This window comes from Passer domesticus, chromosome 6, assembly GCF_036417665.1.
Source record: "Passer domesticus isolate bPasDom1 chromosome 6, bPasDom1.hap1, whole genome shotgun sequence".
In the NCBI taxonomy this organism is placed as follows: Eukaryota; Metazoa; Chordata; class Aves; order Passeriformes; family Passeridae; genus Passer; species Passer domesticus.
The window spans coordinates 41,056,521-41,069,725 of record NC_087479.1 but is presented as its reverse complement, the minus strand read 5'-3'; the positions used below and the strand labels follow the sequence as shown (position 1 = coordinate 41,069,725).

At 40.6% G+C, this 13,205-nt stretch overlaps 1 protein-coding gene across 1 annotated transcript in view; it reads left to right on the top strand.

Annotated features, from left to right (window-relative positions):
- HSD17B12 (hydroxysteroid 17-beta dehydrogenase 12) overlaps positions 1-13,205 on the top strand; it is an 83,162-nt gene that overhangs the window by 52,708 nt on the left and 17,249 nt on the right. The window contains exons 5-7 of the mRNA XM_064424947.1: positions 2,074-2,138; positions 3,027-3,071; positions 13,166-13,200. Of these exons, the coding sequence (XP_064281017.1) occupies positions 2,074-2,138; positions 3,027-3,071; positions 13,166-13,200 (145 nt within the window). The remainder of the gene's footprint in view (positions 1-2,073; positions 2,139-3,026; positions 3,072-13,165; positions 13,201-13,205) is intronic.

Genomic DNA, 13,205 nt, shown 5'->3' with positions numbered 1-13,205 from the left:
GTAGGTATGAGAAGCGTTGGTAGCACAGCACAGTTGCCAGTGATCAGTGCCGATTATTTTTTAACCTTATACTTGGAGACATAGGAGTCTCCACGCGTACTGCTCAAGAATGAGCTTCTAATTATGGAGTTGCACAGAGTCTAACTAAAGTACTTACAGATTGAAATCCTTGTAAACTTCTTATTTGGAAGCTTCTTCTCACCCACGTAGGAAGGCTAAAAGAGTTTGCATAATGTTTTGCTGTGTGTTCAAAACAGCGTCTGTCAGTGACTTCGAACATGTGCTAGCTACAGCAATATGTTAAACAAGCAGAGGTGGGAAATCTTCCTTTTGCCATTCTTAAATAGCTCTGATTATTGAAGGGAGTTTGTGCTGGACAGTATCTTACCCTGTAGCTATCCATTTTTTTTCCTTGTTAAAATATGGTGGTACAACCCGAAACCTGATTTTTTTTAATGGTCTGTTACAAACTTGCAGCAGAGATGATTGCAGAAAATGGGACCCAGTCAGCAGTAAGGGGTGTGAACTCCGTGTGACTGTCTCTGTAGCATGAATCATATAAGCATTCTAAATTTGGACAGAATTACCAAGGTTAGTCCCATAACCCTGCCACACTTCATAGCCAAAATCCTTTCCAGCGAGATGGAACAAAAAATAGTTTATTTTTGGATGAAAATGAGAAAAAAATTTGGTTCACTCTGGCAGTAGCCAGAGTGGATCTTCTTCCTTTTAAAAACTTCTCACTCTTTCTAAATATAGCAAATGTCTGCTGGGAATTTGCCAACCCCCTGTTCCCCTCAATTCCTCACCTCAATTTTTAAAGGTTATCTAAAAGCTAAAAATTTGAAACACACAGCATGACTAATGAACTTCCATTTATACACTAAGATCTGGACTAAAAGAGCTTGAGGGAATTCCGAATGAAGTTGGCGCACTTTGCCAGAATCTCTTCCTCCTGTTTCTTGCACATCCTGCATCTCTGTTGATACTTAAATTATCTTTCAGGCTGGGTTTTAAAGCGATAGCTTTTGGCACAGATGGAGGGGCTATTTTATTTTATTTTTTGAAAAAGGCATTGGTGCCTTTTGACGACGTTTCTTGTCCCCGTGCAGACTCCTGCCTGGAGGTGCACAGTGCTGCTGAGCATACAGAGCACTTTGGGATTCTCTGGGGTGTAAGACACTATATAAATGTAAAATGTTGCCACAGCAACCACATGTCACGCGATTCACTTGCGTAAGATGAACAACAGATACTTAGGAAGCGGAGATCCCTTTTGCTTGCTGCTTTTTGTCTCCATATCAATGTGCTCTGTGGAGTTCCAGGCTGCAGAGCAGCTCTGTTTTCGAACAGAATTAGAAGTTTTCTCCTGTTGGGGCTGGAATTTAGAGAATGGGCAGAGAACAAAACCGTGCCAGTGTAAAGTACTGGGGAAAAAAACAAACAAACAAAAAAAACCAAAAAAAAACCCCAAAACCCCCAAATCTAGGAGGTTTCAGTAATCGGCTGCAGGTGCGGGGCTGGCGGGGAGCAGGGTTTCCCGGGGCACTCTCGCTGCAGGGGGCCGGGCGCAGCGCGGGGTCCCGGCGGCTCCCGCGGGGCGCGGCGGCGCTCGGGCGGGGCGCGGGACGCGCGGGCTCTGCCGCCACCTGCCGGCCGCGCCGCGCACTGCGCCCCGCGCGGGGAGCGCGGCTCGCCCCGCGGCGCTCGCCGCGCGCGCGTGTCGGAACGCCCGCGCGAGAGCACCGGCTTCACCTCTGTCCCGCCGGGCAGCTGCTCTCCGCCCCGCACACACCCGCGCCGCTGGCAGAGGCAGCCCCCCGCGCTGCGGGGCTCAGCGGGGTGCTGAACTGGGCAGGCTGTACACAATGGGAGAATTGAGGCTTGCACATGAACACGGCGTGTCCGTGTGCTCCCGCCTCCCGCCGCCTGTGCGCCGGGATGCTTACACTTAAGGAAACTTGGCCAGAGCACTTAGGATGTCATAAATGCGACATTTTAAGCATTTAATTGCTTGAAAATTGCCATTAATCACGGGGCATCCAAGTGATCTCATTCATTCTTTTCTTTCAGTCAACAATGTGGGAACATCCTATGCTTATCCTGAATATTTTATTGATATTCCAGAGCTGGAGAAGGTAAGTGCTTTTGTGGTACCTTCTAGTATTTTACTGTGGTTAGCAGATATTACAGAAATATTTAGGTTTGGTTAGGGAACCCACATAATGAGGTTTTCTGCTTAGAATTAAGTGTTCAAAAGCTTGGAGATTTCCATAAGTAGCACCACACAATCCTGATGATGGCAGTCTCACTTTTTGGTGGTGTTCTTTACACACTCTTCCCTTCTGCTTCTGCTCCTGGCTGTGGTCTCATCTGGATGTTATTTATGAGCTGCTTTAGCTTGTGCTGGGGCACTTCTTATGTGACTGAAGCGGGGAGCAAGCAATTTCATGGATGAAGGCTGCACAGTCCATAACACTTACAAAACTTAATATGACCATTTTAGACAGTTCATAATGTAGGGACTATCTTGGTTGTATTGGATACATTGAAAATTCAGATTAGGGAACACTTTCACTGGTGCATGATTTTCTTTCTGAAACCCCTGTAGCTCACTGGGTTCACTGTGGTTCTGTGTTTTCTGCTTAAGTGTAGCTAAATATATCTGAATACACTTAAAGTCACTAAAATGGTGAAGAGTAAAATAAGTAGCTAATTTTAAAACATGTGCAAAAGGTAAGAATTTATTAAAGTTCATAAGTATTGCAAATAGTGTTAGGAAATAGAGTGTCAGTGTGATACACCTCTGTGGTTCTGTATTACTGCAAGTCCCTAATAGAAGATGAAGCCTGACCAAGAGCAATGCACAGACTTTGCTTTGAAAGCCTGCTACTGTTCCTGATACTTAAGCAGGTAGGCAAGGAGAAAAGGCAGGTAGTTTATCCCTGCACTTAAACCCAGAGGATGTATAAATATTGTTCACATAACTTAAAATGAGTAAACCCCAAAACTTTGTTTTCTTGCAGATGATTGACAAAATGATTAACATTAACATCATGTCTGTTTGTCAGGTAAGTTACCAACACTTCTTGATAATTCAAAACCAGAAAACAAGATTCAGTTGTCTGAGGGAATTACTTTGACCTGTTAGACTACAGGTTCACATTTTGTGTTGGAGAAACCCAGCGGTTCTAATTGTCATATCAGACTGTTCTGATTGTTGTGGGAAATGTAATTTGTTGCAAACAGGCCTATTAGCTATTTGAAAGGAGCAAAGTAAGTACATAAAACAGCACCTAATGCTTCTTGGCATTGTTCTCCTGGTCCTTGTGAATGCTTCATTCTTCTTCTCCTGCATCTGTGTTTCTTGGGGTGGGCAGCCCTTATCTCTGCATGTCTAAGGTTTTTGTGCAGTGTAGTGAGAAGGCACTTAAATATTTTCTGCAAAATACATGAGCAAGAAGGAAGACCAAACTCACAGAAGCATGCATTAACTTCACTTCAGAAGTTACCTTCACTTTTTGATATTTAAACTGAGGGTTTTATTGAGAAGAAATCAGTGTGACTCCAGGCTAAAACATAAAGCTGTTCTCTTGTTGATTGACACGAGGCCCATTCAAAAATGAGGTTTTCATCCTGGCATATCAAGGCTTAAAAAGGACAGAGGCAATAGCTGCTTACACGTCACAGGGACCCTGTTAGTGTATTACCAGTGTGTGCTGATGAAACTCCTTGTGACTATTCACTGCTAAACATTCTGCATACAGAATACACTGCACAACAGTGTATTAGCTGAGGGTTAACCTTCTGCCTCAAAGCTAAAATATTAGAGGTTTCAAAGATGGCTCAAAAGATTTTCCTTCTTTGCAGCTCTTCTGATTAGGTCAAGTACTAAATTCATCTAGTACAGTTCTTTGGGGAGTCTAAACTCTGGTTTCCATGTGAGGAGGCACAGCACCTCTTAAAACAATGCTTTAATGAGATTCTCACACTTTATTAAAACATAGACAAACAGTGAAAATGCAGCTGTTGCATGACTCAATGGGTGTTGGTAATGTCAAGTTGCTGCTGCAGCTCTTATGTCTGCGTGTGTTTTATTTGACATCTCAGAACTACTTGTTGGAAAGTTAGAAATGCTATAACAGTGAGTCTTCAGAAGCCTTTCACCTGGAAAATGACTGTGCATCTGACAAGTACAGATTTTCTAGCTGACTGAGAAGGACAATCCATGGTGTCTTTTTGTCCCTCTGCAAGATTTAATCAGAGAAGTCAGTTATTAATGAGTTTTCTCTTAAGGAAAGTTTCTCTTAAGGAAGTCATTTGAGTTAACAGAGCTGCATCAGGTGTACATCTGAAGAAGTGTCATGCACAGACATATGCTGAGGTGTGAGGTCTGTGCTCTACCAGCAGAGGGAGTGCACTATTCAGTGATAAAAGAATTTGGGGTGTCAGTCTTCCTGGGAGCATTTTATTAGAGTAGAAAAGTTACAGATTAACTACTTCAATATGTATTTCTGAAAATGGGAGGGTAGAGTAATAGTTGACCTCAGTATACACCTGAAGTTCCAAAGATGCAGCTAGACTGTTATTTTCCAAAGTAAACTAATGCTTTAGTTGTAGTGTCAGTGTTCATCAGCAATTTAACAAAATTGTCATACAGCTTCTTGTAAAATTTGCATCCTCTCAGCCTCTTCAGATTTCTAAAATGGCTATTTTTGCACATACAGAAACTTACTGAAGATCTGCTTGCTGTGTGTTAATAGTGTTTTTGCTTCTGTTTGAAAACTTTTTCTTGACTGTGAACAACTCCCGCTCCTGCATTTAATCGGAGTTTGAGCATAAGATTCCAAGCTTGCAAATGTTTTCTCCTGCATGAGCATGTTGTGTAATTAAACAGTAGGCATGCCAGATGCTTAGTGTTTTGGGGAGAAGAACACATTAGAGATGTGTGCCATCTGTAAGACACTTTTTCAGGAGAACCCATAGAACTAGGGAATCACAGTGTGAAAAAAATAAATTTATGAGAAGTCTGTGTATCGTTTCATGTAGACTTCTAGGATGTAATCCTGTGAATATTTAGTTCTGTTTTTATACATGTGTGTGTATGTTTTTTAAAAACAGTAATAAGACTATTCTCTCTTCTTGTCTGACTAAAAACATCAAATTTGTAATGGAAGAGAGCACAAAGTTCTTAGGCAAGAAGCTGAAGGTCTGCTGAAATGTGCAAGTACAGGAGAAGCACAGCTACTACCCACAGCATCTCCAGATCCTTGTCAGAGGTGTCATAAAATGCTGTAATGTTATGCTCTAGAGCATTGACATCTACTTCCTTGCCTTTTGGACCAGCCTTTCTCAGAGCCTAAAAGATGATGATATCCCTTGTCCTCTCAGTAACCTGCACCATGTGCCATCAGCAGCACCTTTTGGACAGCACAGCTCTTCTGGTGTGCGTGTCAAGTAACTCCAGTTCTGGCTGAAACATCCCTTGGACTTGAAGTGGGGAAGCTGGGATAATTAGCACGGATTGATTCTGCAGAAATGTTGAAATCTGTTTTATTGCCATAAGTATAGGCAGTTTTGAAGCATAATGCTCACCCCCTAACTTTTTGATCCATCTTTTTCTTCATTAGTCAGCTCATTGGAGTTCCTAGGGGATATGCAGTGTGTGAGAAGGGGTACACTCTGAGGGAGAAGACAATATCTTCACCTCACAGGACAAATTTGCTGCCTAGTTGGTCCCACTGTTTAGTATTTTTCCCAGCTGCAAAGTATCTAATACTAGGGAATTTTGGCAAGTGTTTTGAGAACTTGTTTCCTGTCAGACCTTTTAAAACCCATGTCTTTTCCCAAATCCTATTCCATGCTGCCCTGCCTGCCTCCATGATGTCCTTGGAGCACTGTTGGATTAGATCACCCATGAACCAAGCAGTCATGCAATTTTAGGGTTCACTCAGTCTGGTGTGAAGTGTTGATTACTGTGATGTGCCTTTAAAGCACCCTGTATATCAGTGATGATAAGCCACATAAAACTGCTTAAAGTATGTTGGAAACCTCATGTCTTTAAAACTACTGGTTTACAAAATTGACAAAATATCATCCTGTCCCCCAGCCAGAGTAGATGCTTTTTAAGCAGTCTGGGCAATATCACATTTTAATGGTGATGTGCAGTGCAGGAGTTACTCTGGTCTTCATATAGTATACAAAAAAATAAGTGTTATGGGTCTTGATGACATAAATAGAACTAAGATTTTTCATTTGTAGTATTTTCTCAGGAGAGCTTGAGAAGTAATACAGTCGTATACAAGGATTGAATTGACAAATAAATGAGGAAGAAGATGAGGTAGTATATGTAGTTTCATGGTTCTTGTCATAATCTCATCTCAAGCTTCTGGAGGGATTTAAATAGCAGAACTTTAATGATTGTTGGTAGCACTTCAGGTAATGTGGGTTGGTATTACAACTTTTGTATATCTTTGCATTTTGAGACGCAAATGTTAGTGGCATTGAATGAAGTAGGCCAAAATCCCTGGGTTTTTTCATTAACTAGCAAGTGTTGAGAAATCAAAATCAGACTTGTTCTCTATAGTTCTAATCATATTTCCTTGGTATTAACTTACATCTTCTTGAGTCGATTCATCTTTGTATTCTTTAGTTTCACTTGGGAAAACAAAGTTGGTTTGGCTATTGGCTTAATGTCCTGAAAGCCAAGGGTGCTGGAACTGCTGTCCAGTGGAACAAGTGGGTAGGTAATGAGCACGGAGAATTGCTTCAAATGCTTCCAGGAGCCCTTGTTTCTCCTTTGAAAGCTGCAAAAGTTACTTGGTATGGAAGGAACTGCAAGTTTGTTATTTCTTTTGCAGCATCACAATATGCTAATTGCATTGGGAGTGAAGCATAAACTTATGTTCTCTTGAAAAATAAGCAGGACTAAATAGTTGAGGGAGTGCTGCCTTAGCGGTTGATTTAGCAAGGAGCTGAATTGGTTTGCAGGCTATTATATTGTGGGGGGATGCAAATTTTAGGCTTTCAAGCCAGGCTTTGCTTGGAAATTGGCATTAACAGATGAAGCAGGAGAGTGAATTATGTACACGTACATCCCTTGTGTCTGTGGTAGTCGTCACGTTGATGACTTCACTCATATTTTATACTGAGTGTCAATACAAAAGGCTAATAAGCCTTACAACATCAAGGATTTTTGTTGTCATATTTGGGATGCTTTTAATTTTCTCGAGACTTCAGGATACATAAATACTTCATGTTGAACTGAGAGATCTGGTGTCAGTTGCCCCTGTAATGGAGGAGAAGTGAGAGGTGAATTCCCCCAGGTTGTGAATCCCAGGCAGGACATGGAAATGACTACTACAAAGTCTGAAACTGAGTTTGGGAAAGAAAGCAACAGCAGAATCCAAAACCAATATAAAATTGAAAGGAGGAGCAGAAGTTAGTGTATTTAAGAAAGAGGGGAAATAGTCTTATGCAGACCTGTGTGTAGAAAGAAGAAAAGCCTGGGGAGCAGCAATCCTGAAAAGACAGTAGGAAATGACATCTCTTTCTCCCCATCTGTTCAGATGGGCTAGTGCAGCCTAATACTGCATCTGTAAAGGTACCTTACCAGAATCAGGTGGTAGTTGCTTGTCCCCTGCAAGAACCCTATGTGAATTTTTGTATTTGCTATGGAAGGGGTCACAATAAGTGGAACATAATTCTGAGGACAGTGGCAACACTGACCTGTAAGAAGAGATCACTCTGTGTGTGTGTATTCCAGTCTAGTCAAGAGATTTTTTACATTTATATTCAAACTCATAATCAAAGTGGGGGGTCAATTATTTAGCCAAGTACATAATACAAGTTTAAAACAGAGAGGGACAGTTGCCAGTGCTTGGAAAAGGAGTAAGCCTCCTGTGAAGGTGGTCATGCGTATCATTCAGATGGTCCAAAGGGAGACATTCAATGCTCTGGTTTCCCACCTTGCTCATTTTGACCCTGAGAGTGTGATACACAGAAAAATGGATCAAGGGAAATGTAGCTGCAATACAAATTTTTAAGCAATAGTCAGAGAAGCACTGGGGGTTTTTGTTCAAAGTAAAAGTAACTTGGGGAAATTACGAAAATCCTGTAGTTCTGTGACTTTCTGTAGATGTGGGGTTGACACAAAGACATATTTTGCTTCTTGAAAAGAGAAGAAAGTTCAGCTTTATTATTTGGGAAGTCTTTGTCCTGTGTAAAGGGCACGAGGAGAAATAAGTTTATTTTGACAGCTTTCAGTTTTTAACTTGACTCCAAAAGTTGGTGGCTCTAAATAGGGACAACTTTCTCTTCTAAAACTGTTGCTCAGAGGAAAGTCACTGAAAATGAACATGGCTTGTTACTTTCATAGTTCCCTTTTTGTGTCTGGTACCCCTGACGTGGCCACATGGTTACTGTGTGAGCTGAGCTGACCTCAGGTTTACTTGCTAATTTTTACAAGTATTGATAATTCTTGTTGGCCTTGGGGTATGAGCTGCAATAAGTTAATGTTTCAAGAGAGACACATAAAAAACTTTGTAGAGGCTGAGAATAAGCCTCACAATCAATTTAACTGCCAGTGCATGAGAACAGTTCCTTGGATTTTCAGTGTACTGTCTGCAGGTGAGGGTGCCAGTTAACTTTGTTAAACAGCTCTGCATCTGTGAGCTTGTGTGAATCCTGTGCCCAGACACTCTGGAGTTGTCTCATGGTAGCAATGATGTTTTTGTACATGGGTGGTGCACCACAGGGAATTCCTGATCTTAAAAAAGTTGCTCTGTGTTGTTAGAATTTCACCTCAGGTTTGTGAATGAGGGAAGCTTCTTAGCTGCATAACACTGTAGCAAACTTGTCCAAATTCTCAAGCCTCACCCTTTGTTGTATTTGTATAGCTCTAGTTACAGAAAGGGTGTCATTATACTCTTTTGAAGTGCAAAGAATCACTTGCAGTCCTAACATCATAGAATGATTTGTCTTTATGATTTATATTTGTAAATATACAACTGTGGCATTAGATTTATGGTGTTGTATAACAGTTGTGGGGCCCATAAAGTCTGAAGGGTGACTTTGAATATTTATCTCACCTTTTCCTGCTGTATTTTAGTAGTCTGAGTAACATCACTTGAAAGATATTCAAAATTTTGTGTATTATTATTCTTACTCTTTCCAAAGGCTCTGCTTCTGAGATGTTGCTTGGACCAGATTGGGAAAAGACTACAATGCAGTAATAACTAAGAATGGGAGTTTTCTTCTGAAGAAAAATCACTAGAAACCCATTGATATAACTTCCAATTTTGTTGGTCCTCTAATAGCAGCTTTTAATTGTAGTGCCTGCCAGACATCTAGCCATAAGTCTGTGCATTCTTGTATTTGCAAGTAGGAATCTTTGCTTTGTTAGGGTAAAAGTGGTGTTATTTCTTCCAGAACTAGAAGGTAGAGGACGGGTTTGGTGAGGAAGAGTGGACAATGCAACCAGTGCTTGTCAGGAATGGAATAAATGCAGTTGCAGATAAAAGGACATAAAGAAATGACAGCTGCCTATAAAAGATTATTGAACTGGTCTGTTATCAATCTCTACCTTAAGTTAGTCATTTGCCCTGAGGATCCTGGAACTTGAGGTCTGGATGGTTAGGCATGAAAAAGTTGACTTAGAAACAAAGCAACTCTCCAAACCAAAGGAACTGTACCCCAAACTCTGTGGTAGCCTTATGTGTGTATGTGAAATAATTGGAAAACCCACCAAAAATAGAGCATGGTTGTATGCTAAACATAACTTTTAGCCAGACTCTGTAAAATATCAAAGATTAACAGCTTCCGATGCTGAGTAGTCCGTCCTGAACAAGTTTGTCAGATGCACATGCTCACTCTGCTCTAAAGCAGATTTTCAGAAAGAAAAACCACTTTGTTTTGGATGAGCAGTTTCCACGTAGCCTAACTACTTGTCTGGAATTACCTGAGTCTTCAGAGTCTTGGGAACATTCATGTTTTGAACTGTAGCACTTCTGTTTCTGTGGAAAGTAGTATTCCTTCAAGAACAAGGTTATGTGAAGGAAGCCTAACCATGTTCGGTGATGACCAGCTGAAGGCACTGTTTTCAGGGTAGCTCCCAGCCTCTCCTTTAGGCTTCCTGACACTTCCTTCTGCCTGTATTAAATTGCCTTCAAAGAAACAAACACTGCTGTAAAGTTCTTTGACATCCTACACGCAAATTCCTGTAGATTGACTTGCAAGGCTCTGCCATTTACCGACTACACACCATTACAGAACTGACTATCTCTAAACAAGATCTAGCTAAAATTTGGATTCTTTATCTGGGAGATATTTATTCAGTTCTAGATGTTTTGGTTTTGAACTGCCATTTTTCCTAATGGCATGTCTGATATTACAGTTATTGAGATGAGTGTTAACCAGTTTGGCTGGTTTGGATAAGGATCATACAATGCAAGCATGGGTAGACACCACTGACACCATTATTAGTGATAAAACTACATTTCTGCTATTAATTGTTTTATTTGAATTAATGCTGAAAATATTTTACATGTGTGTAGAGTGTATAAAATTGCCAGAGCTGAGTATGGCTGCAGAATACCCTGCCAGCATTTTTCTAATCATACACTTGGAGTGTGCAGTTGGCTGGGTCAGGTGAGTCTGACTCAGAGTGCTGCCTTCTGTTATCTTGCTCTTTAAAAATAACAGTATTTTTACATAAAGATACTGAATACTCATAATGATATTTTTTTCACACATCACATGGTGTAAAAATACTGAGAGAAATTTTTGCCCTGTTTCACAGAATTTTGAAATTCCCTCAAAATAAGAATTTTAGTAAAACAAATGGAAGTGGTGTTGAGTGTGAAATCCAGTTTTGCCATCAGTGTTTTTCTGTGGAGGTGAAACAAAATTGACTGCCTGTTCAGCTGAACTTCAGAAACAAACCATTTAACACAGTTAGTAGTGAGAGACTTCTCAATTTCTCCCCAAATTGTGTACCTATTGCTGTATTTCAGCTGTCAGTGGCTTCATAGTTTTTTATTTTATGTAAGTCCACCAATTATGGTAGCATATTTTAGTAGCCACCAGGTTTGTGATAGACTGTTAGAGCTGCTTGGTGGGTTGCAATTTAGATTTAGACCATGAATGCATTTGTGTGGATTTATGACAAAGTTTCAAATGTGGGGTCTCCTCTACACTACTGGGAAATTGCGTATTGGTTTTTCAGATCATTTATGGGTTCCCTAAGGGAAGGCAGTTCCAGTCCACATCCATGTGCCACTCTGTGGAAATGCTATGCAGCATTACAGTGGCCTGAGAGGCAAGAACCAGTATGCTGCTTTTTGCCATGAGATCTGTGGAAGAGATCATAAAACTTGGATCAGATAAAAGCTCTTCCAATCTTGAACTAGTCTTAAAATCAGCCCAAATCATTCTTTATCCTTGAAGATTAAAATAAATAGTTGTTTCTACATCTCTTTTGAAACATTAGTGTATGAAAAAGCTCATGTATGCTTAAACTTAATACTAGAGGGTTTTTTGAAGCTGCATCAGATCTGTTTAGCTTGTTGATGCTTATCAGCTCTGAATACTTAGTTTGACTTCTGGGGCAGTGCTGACAGCACTGTGTGTCAGCAGCTGACTTCATGAAGGGAAGGCCTGTTCGACTCCTGCCTGTGCAGTCCCTTATCAAAACTGTCATGCAGTGTGGCTGATGGCAGAGTCTATTCTAAGGGAGAAATGCTAATAAAATGGAAAACACAGCCCTTCTCTAGCATTTTCTTTGTGTCAGCTGCAATCAACTGAGATGGTTTTCTCTTTTTTTCTCCTTTATTCCTGAAAGGGTATGTTTTATAATTAAAAATAAAAACAAACAATAAAACCTCAAACCCAGATTGAGTCATATGTGAGGGCTAATGCAGTGGTGATAATAAAATAAGTAGCTTCCTACAATAAAATTTGTTTCTTTGTAATCAAAGTGCTTGCAGGTGTTTTGTGTGCCTGTATATGCTGATTTCTTTTGTGCGTGTTTTTCTTCCCATACTATTCAAATATTCAATGTTTTATTTTGAGCTATCAAGGTAATTTAGGATCAGTGGGAGTATCATTATGTTTCAGTGTGTGCTGGTTTTAGTATTTTATTACCCACCCCACATGTTCTCAAAAACTTTGTTAGAACACCTTTTAGATGTCAAAAGTGGTAGCAGTTTATTTTTCTTGTGGGATCTGTCTTTGGTATCAGTGACAGTTATTCATAGGGTTACATGGGGCAGGGCTGAATTTGGCACAAGGAGAATTTTGATACTGTTTTAGGAAGGCAGAAATTTTGGATTTAAATTGTGTTTTAGGATGGTAGTAATTAATCATAAGAAAATTAACTATTTTACACTAATTAAAATTTTGTCCAAGTTTGGATCAATGCTTAATTTGTTTCTCTTGTCAGAGATGCTCTGTCTGCAACTGGGAATCTTGTTTTAGGATTGCTGCTCTGGAGAGTCCTTCAGCCAGCTTGTAGAGTCATAATAAAGGCAGGAGTTTCCAGAGCAGTGAGGAGGTTTGCCAGGCGACTTTCCTCTTGGTGTGTAGTTTTTCCAGTGTGAGAACATTGGGTAATCAGCAAAAAATATTTTGGAGTCTTAAGTATTTTTTGTAGGTAATAATGTAGGAGACTTACATTCGCTAGTTCTGTCAGTGCTCTTGCTGCTCCATAATTTATTTTTGTCTTAAACTCAGCAGTTCAGTAAGCCTAGCTAAAATGTATTGGATAATGTTTTGAATCTTGGCATAGGTGGTAAATTTGGTCAGTCTCAAGGAAGACAGGTGTTTTTTGCAGGGAGAGAAAGATGGTAAGTGTAGTATAGTACTCTGGTGTTTTAATGTTCTTCAGAGTCCATGGATGCTGCAGAGTGGTGAAGACGTTTGTTTTATTTACTCTTGTGCTACTAGCTAGGTGGGTTCACCAGATTCAGTGCACACACTACTTGACAGAGCCAAGTTATCCAGGTAGAATAAAAATAAACTGCCTACGCAAAGTATGGTCTCTGCTTCCCCGAGCCGTGCTTGGGGTGGAGGGGGTGGCAGCTGCTTCTGGGAGGAAGGGAGGCTTCCCTCGGCCTCTGGCTGTCTGCTGTCTGCATTCTCAGCCATCACGAATGTTTTCCTTTTGCAGATGACACGATTGGTGCTGCCCGGCATGCTGGAAAGGTGAG